Source organism: Triticum aestivum, chromosome 5D (assembly GCF_018294505.1).
Source record: "Triticum aestivum cultivar Chinese Spring chromosome 5D, IWGSC CS RefSeq v2.1, whole genome shotgun sequence".
NCBI lineage: Eukaryota > Viridiplantae > Streptophyta > Magnoliopsida > Poales > Poaceae > Triticum > Triticum aestivum.
The window spans coordinates 494,856,244-494,863,601 of record NC_057808.1 but is presented as its reverse complement, the minus strand read 5'-3'; the positions used below and the strand labels follow the sequence as shown (position 1 = coordinate 494,863,601).

General features: G+C 47.5%; 1 protein-coding gene across 1 annotated transcript; it reads left to right on the top strand.

The window, feature by feature from the left end:
* Nucleotides 1-2,320: 2,320 nt before the first annotated feature.
* LOC123125709 (zinc finger A20 and AN1 domain-containing stress-associated protein 7-like) lies at nucleotides 2,321-4,307 on the top strand. Its single transcript, XM_044546179.1, has one exon. The coding sequence runs from the start codon at nucleotides 3,254-3,256 to the stop codon at nucleotides 3,743-3,745; it is 492 nt and encodes a 163-aa protein (XP_044402114.1). The 5' UTR covers nucleotides 2,321-3,253; the 3' UTR covers nucleotides 3,746-4,307.
* Nucleotides 4,308-7,358: the final 3,051 nt, after the last annotated feature.

Genomic DNA, 7,358 nt, shown 5'->3' with positions numbered 1-7,358 from the left:
GAGATAGATGAAGACGCTTGATAAGTTTTTCAATGAGTACATACCTTAACAAGATTTTGAAATAGTTCAAAATAGAACAGTCAAAGAAAGAGTTCTTGCCTGTGTTACAAGGTGTGAAATTGAGTAAAGACTCAAAGCCCGACCACGGCAAAAGATAGAAAGAGAATGAAAGTCATTCCCTATGCCTTGGCCATAGGTTCTATAAATTATGCCATGCTGTGTACCAGATCTATTGTATACCCTACACTGATTTTGGCAAGGGAGTACAATAGTGATCTAGGAGTAGACCACTGGACAGCGGTCAAAATTATCCTTAGTGGAATAAGGATATGTTTCTCGATTATGGAAGTGACAAAAGGTTCGTCGTAAAGGGTTACGTCGATGCAAGTTTTGAAACTAAATCTAGATGACTCTAAGTCTCGGTCTAGATACATGTTGAAAGTGGGAGCAATTAGCTAGAGTAACTCCGTGCAGAGCATTGTAGACATAGAAATTTGCAAAATACTTACGGATCTGAATGTGACAGACCCGTTGACTAAAATTATCTCACAATCAAAACATGATCACACCTTAGTACTCTTTGGGTGTTAATCACATAGCGATGTGAACTAGATTATTGACTCTAGTAAACCCTTTGAGTGTTGGTCACATACAGATATGAACTATGGGTGTTAATCACATGGTGATGTGAATTATTGATGTTAAATCACATGGCGATGTGAACTAGATTATTGACTCTAGTGCAAGTGGGAGACTGAAGGAAATATGCCCTAGAGGCAATAATAAAGTATTATATATTTCCTTATATCATGATAAATGTTTGTTATTCATGCTAGAATTGTATTAACCGGAAACATAATACATGTGTGAATACATAGACAAACAGAGTGTCACTAGTATGCCTCTACTTGACTAGCTCGTTAATCAAAGATGGTTATGTTTCCTAGCCATAGACATGAGTTGTCATTTGATTAACGAGATCACCTCATTAGGAGAATGACATGATTGACTTGACCCATTCCGTTAGCTTAGCACCCGATCGTTTAGTATGTTGCTATTGCTTTCTTCATGACTTATACATGTTCCTATGACTATGAGATTATGCAACTCCCGTTTACCGGAGGAACACTTTGTGTGCTACCAAACGTCACAACGTAAATGGGTGATTATAAAGGTTCTCTACAGGTGTCTCCAAAGGTACTTGTTGGGTTGGCGTATTTCGAGATTAGGATTTGTCACTCCGATTGTCGGAGAGGTTTCTCTGGGCCCACTCGGTAATGCACATCACTATAAGCCTTGCAAGCATTGTGACTAATGAGTTAGTTGCGGGATGATGTATTACGGAACGAGTAAAGAGACTTGCCGGTAACGAGATTGAACTAGGTATCGAGATACCGACGATCAAATCTCGGGCAAGTAACATACCAGTGACAAAGGGAACAACGTATGTTGTTATGCGGTCTGACCGATAAAGATCTTCCTAGAATATGTGGGAGCCAATATGGGCATCCAGGTCCCGCTATTGGTTATTGACCGGAGAGGTGTCTCGGTCATGTCTACATAGTTCTCGAACCCGTAGGGTCCGCACGCTTAACGTTACGATGACAGTTTTATTGAGTTTTGATGTACCTAAGGAGTTCGGAGTCCCGGATGAGATCGGGGATATGACGAGGAGTCTCGAAATGGTCGAGACGTAAAGATCGATATATTGGACGACTATATTCGGACTTCGGAAAGGTTCCGAGTGATTTGGGTATTTTTCGGAGTACCGGAGAGTTACGGGAATACGTATTGGGCCTTATTGGGCCATACGGGAAAGAAGGAAAAGGGCCTCAAGGGTGGCCGCACCCCTCCCCTTGGTCTGGTCCGAATTGGACTAGGGAAGGGGGGCGCCCCCTTCCTTCCTCTTTTCCTATTCCATAAGGGAGGTGGAATCCTACTAGGACTATTCCTCCACTTGATGCGCCCCCTCCTAGGGCCGGCCTCCTCCTCCCTTGCTCCTTTATATACGGGGGCAGGGGGGCACCCCAGAGACACAACAATTGATCCTTAAGATCTCTTAGCCGTGTGCGGTGCCCCCCTCCACCATATTACACCTCGATAATACCGTTGCGGAGCTTAGGCGAAGCCCTGCGTCGGTGGAATATCATCATCGCCACCACGCCGTCGTGCTGACGAAACTCTCCCTCAACACTCGGCTGGATCGGAGTTCGAGGGACGTCATCGAGCTGAACGTGTGTAGAACTCGGAGGTGTCGTACGTTCGGTACTTGATCGGTCGGATCGTGAAGACGTACGACTACATCAGCCGCGTTGTGATAACGCTTCCGCTGTCGGTCTACGAGGGTACGTGGACAACACTCTCCCCTCTCGTTGCTATGCATCACCATGATCTTGCGTGTGCGTAGGAAATTTTTTGAAATTACTACGTTCCCCAACACCTCCCAGGTCAAGCCGCGAGTGGTGCAGGGCGATGCGCACGATGAGCTCCTCCACATCGTCCGGCTCCGCGTACGCAACAACAACTCCCGGCCATCGTCGACACCAGATCCGCCGCTGGAAGTTGATCTGCTGCCGTCGTTCGACATGGCTTGAAAGGGGACTCGATGGGGAGAGGAAACAAAGAGAAGTGGAGTGGAGCAAGCCAGCAAGGGGTTTGACTGTCGTCTAGGATTCGTCCATGTGAGTATTTATGCGAGATCAAGTGGGGCGGTCCGACATGGCAGATGCACTCGGGCGTGTCCGAGCCTCCTTATATCCATTCCAAATGTAGGTTGGGTTTGAAGGGTGCAGGTCCCAAACGTCTGCGGACATCTGCGGGCGGTTTAAAAAGAACGGCTAAGTCATGGTTTTATGATCGGCACTGACTGGACCGTATGTTCCGGTGGGGTTGAAAAAGTGTGTCCGTAGATGGGTAGCGAGGTCGAACGGCCGCCGCTAACTCGTCTTTGCCTTGCTCTTGCGTGTAACAGACGCTCGGTTTCCGTTTAGCAGTGGTGACACCGTAAGCCGGACGTGTTCGTTGGTCGTCTTGGGCACAGATGCGGATGCCACTCCTACTAGGAGGCTGTTTGGTTGCTACCCTGTCTGAATGACGCGCGTCCGTCTTCGAGGCACAACCCAGCCCATCAAACGCAACCAAACAGCCCCGCCCCCTCCGTAACCTCGACCGCTCGATCACACCGAGATCACGCACGTCCCGGCGCCCCAATACAGATCGGCGGGAGTGTTCGCGGACTACATACGTAGCGGCGATGGACGCATCGGCGACGACGCAGAAGCGCAAGTGCCCCGACAAGGAGGAGACGGCCGGCATGTGCGCCAACGGCTGCGGCTTCTTCGGCGCCGCAGCCACCGGCAACATGTGCTCCAAGTGCTACCTGGACCACGTCACCATCGGCACCGCTAACACCGTGGCCACCTCGACCGGGCCTCCGGTGAAGAAGGCCAGGATGATCGTCGCCGTCCCGTCCTCTGATGGTGCGGCCGCCTCCTCCACCGCCGCCGCAGTTGACTCCTCCGTGACGTCCGTGAAGCAGCCGGCCGTGGCGGCGAACCGGTGCGCGACGTGCCGCAAGAAGGTGGGGCTGCTGGGGTTCCGATGCCGCTGCGAGGGCACCTTCTGCAGTGTCCACCGCTACTCGGAGAAGCACGACTGCGGATTCGACTACAAGACCGCCGGCCAGGAGCAAATCGCCAAGCACAACCCAGTCGTGGTTGCGGACAAGATCACCCGAAGGATCTGAAGCCCACAAGAAACCACCAGATCAACGGCGAACCGATCAAGCAGTTGGTTCGTGGCGTCCTCGAGGATATATACGATCGATCTTAGGATTTTCTAGGCCTTTTTGGATCGGACATTGCAGATTGTACTGTGAACAACTGTGCTTGATTCGTCGAATTGATTAATAAGAGGATTAAGATCATAGGCTGGACTTGTATGTATAAACTGAATATAATTACTGTATTTTGGTACCAAATGTGACAACAGAGAAATGTAAAATGGTCAATCTATTCTATTGCATGTGTTGGACAGACAACAGTCCAATTATTACGTCGGAATGAAGATTGGACTTTGCCTTGATCCCCTCTCCCGATCTGCTCCCGATCCGATTTAGGGCTTCAAGCCGCTGCCGCCGGAGCTCCGCGGGGCAAAGCCCGGGTGGGGGATGATGGCAACGGCGGGGCCGTTCTCCACCACGGCTCCAGGATGCGGTTGCGGTGAAGATCCGCACGGGTGTACTTGACGTGTGCGTCGTCTGGTGTCGGCGGCATAGGATGAGGGCCCATCCGCCGTCGATGGCTCAACCAGGCGGGGCAACGGTTCCGGGCGGTGCTGCAGCTCCGGCCAAGCACAATCCTGTCGTGGTTGCGGACAAGATAATGACCAGAATCTAAATAAACCCCATAAAATCGCTACTCGATTCTGGCAGTTCGTTGGTACTCGAGGAGTTGATGGGTCGATGGTATGTTATTTGTAACGGAAATGATAAAATCCGAACATCAGTTTTTTGACCATAGCAAATTGAATGTTTTTTATGACAAGAAGTTTAGTTAGTGAGCAAAATAAAGACAGACTTGTCATGCTTACCAACTAAATTTGCCGTGCTCAATAAATATAAATTATCATAAAAATGTTTGATTTGTCATAGTCAAATCCTGAACGTTTGGAACTTATCAGCATCCATTTGTAATTTCTTGGTCTGGGAAACTATAAATGTTAGTTTGGACGTCAGAGATGACGGCAATATTTGTACTCAACATTCTAATATTTTCGGAAAATATTAAGATCTTTTTTTAGAATACGCATGAGTATGCATATCATCTATTGATAGAGAGGAGAGAGTAGAAGAATATTAAGATCATAGATTAAAATAGCCCGCGAAATAGCCGCTATAGCTGCGCTATAGCTGCCCGGGAGCCTCGCCGCTACGCTATGACTGCGGCAGCGATATCCCCCACAAATCCCTCTAAATTGCTCAACAATGAGCAAAACCCTCTAGAAATAATCTCTTCCACCAGAAAAATTTCCGCTATTTGCCGCGATTGCCCGCTATGGCGGCCGCTATAGCTGCTGGGAGAGGCCGCCGCGAAATCATTTCTCCCGCGATTTTAATCTATGATTAAGATCAGAAAATATTAAGATCTACTCCTTCCGTCCCGAGTTATTTGTCTTAGATTTGTCTAGACATGGATGTATTTAGACATTTTTTAGTATTAAATACATCCGCATCCAGAAGAAAATGTAAAACAAGTAGTTTTGGATGGAGATAATATTATAAAAGTTCATTAGTGTTGAATATATTGTGTACGTGTATATCGTGTCTTGGGCCCACCTCCTAGTTCCTCTGTATAGTTGAGGTTGTGCCCCATTCTGTACTCGTATATACGTACCTAGTGCACCGATCATTGTATTGTGTTGCACAGCCTATTCTTTCCCTTCTATATGGTATCAGCTTAGCACGTCGATCCTAACCCTAACCTCCGCTCCTCTAGCCGCCGCTGCCGCCGCGCCATCCTTCTCGCGCCACCGCCGCAGGTCCTTGCCGCCGCCGCGCCATCCTCCTCGCGCCGCCGCCGCATCTCACCTTCCTCCGTAGCCGCCGCACCTCCTGCCATCGCTGCACTTCTTCTCACCCTGCCCGATCGCTAGCTAGTCAACCAGATTGCTAGTCAAATCCATCTAGCTGTGTGCCTGGGTGCTTGCTAGTCATCCAGGTCGCCGAATCCATCCAGCTGTGTGCCTGGGTGCTTTCTAGCTTATTGATACGTCTCCAACGTATCTATAATTTTTGATTGTTTCATGCTATTATATTATCCGTTTTGAATATTTAATGGGCTTTACTATACACTTTTATATTATTTTTGAGACTAACCTATTAACCCAAGGCCCGGTGAAAATTGCTGTTTTTTTTGCCTATTTCAGTGTTTCGCAGAAAAGGAATATCAAACTGAGTCCAAACGGAATGAAACCTTCGGGAGCCTGATTTTTGGAACAAACGTGATCCAGAGGACTTGGAGTGGACGTCAAGAAATCAACGAGGAGGCCACGAGGCAGGGAGGCGCGCCCCCACCCTCGTGGGCCCCTCGCAGCTCCACCGACCTACTCCTTCCTCCTATATATACCCATGTACCCCGAAAACATCCAGAAGCACCACGAAACCCTATTTCCACCGCCGCAAACTTCTGTACCCGTGAGATCCCATCTTGGGGCCTTTTCCGGCGCTCCGCCGGAGGGGGGAATCGATCACGAAGGGCTTCTACATCAACACCATAGCCTCTCCGATGATGTGTGAGTAGTTTACCTCAGACATTCGGGTCCATAGTTATTAGGTAGATGGCTTCTTCTCTCTCTTTGGATCTCAATACAAAGTTCTCCTCGATCTTCTTGGAGATCTATTCGATGTAACTCTTTTTGCGGTGTGTTTGTCGAGATCCGATGAATTGTGGGTTTATGATCAAGATTATCTATGAACAATATTTGAATCTTCTCTGAATTCTTTTATGTATGATGTGTTATCTTTGCAAGTCTCTTCGAATTATTAGTTTCATTTGGCCTACTAGATTGATCTTTCTTGCAATGGGAGAAGTGATTAGCTTTTGGTTCAATCTTGCGTTGCTCGATCCCAGTGACAGTAGGGAAAACGACACGTATTGTATTGTTGCCAACAAGGATAAAAAGATGGGGTTTATATCATATTGCTTGAGTTTATCCCTCTACATCATGTCATCTTGCCTAATGCGTTACTCTGTTTTTATGAACTTAATACTCTAGATGCATGCTGGATAGCGATCGATGTGTGGAGTAATAGTAGATGCAGGCAGGAGTTGGTCTACTTGTCACGGACGTGATGCCTATATACATGATCATGCCTAGATATTCTCATAATTATGCAGTTTTCTATCAATTGCTCGACAGTAATTTGTTCACCCACCGTAATACTTATGCTATCTTGACAGAAGCCACTAGTGAAACCTATGGCCCCTGGGTCTATTTTCCATCATATAAGTTTCCAATCTATTTTTACTTTGCAGTCTTTACTTTTAATCTTTATCATAAAAATACCAAAAATATTATCATCTCTATCAGATCTCACTGTTGCAAGCGGCCGTGAAGGGGTTGACGACCCCTTTATCGCGTTGGTTGCAAGGTTCTTATTTGTTTGTGTAGGTACGAGGGACTTGCGTGTGGCCTCCTACTGGATTGATACCTTGGTTCTCAAAAACTAAGGGAAATACTTACGCTACTTTGCTGCATCACCCTTTCTTCATCAAGGGAAAACCAACGCATGCTCAAGAGGTAGCAAGAAGGATTTCTGGCGCCGTTGCCGGGGAGGCTTACGCGAAGTCAAGTCAAGA

Bases quoted from the DNA above. Each gene is read 5' to 3' on its own strand.
- LOC123125709 (XM_044546179.1), top strand. From the start codon at position 3,254: ATGGACGCATCGGCGACGACGCAGAAGCGCAAGTGCCCCGACAAGGAG.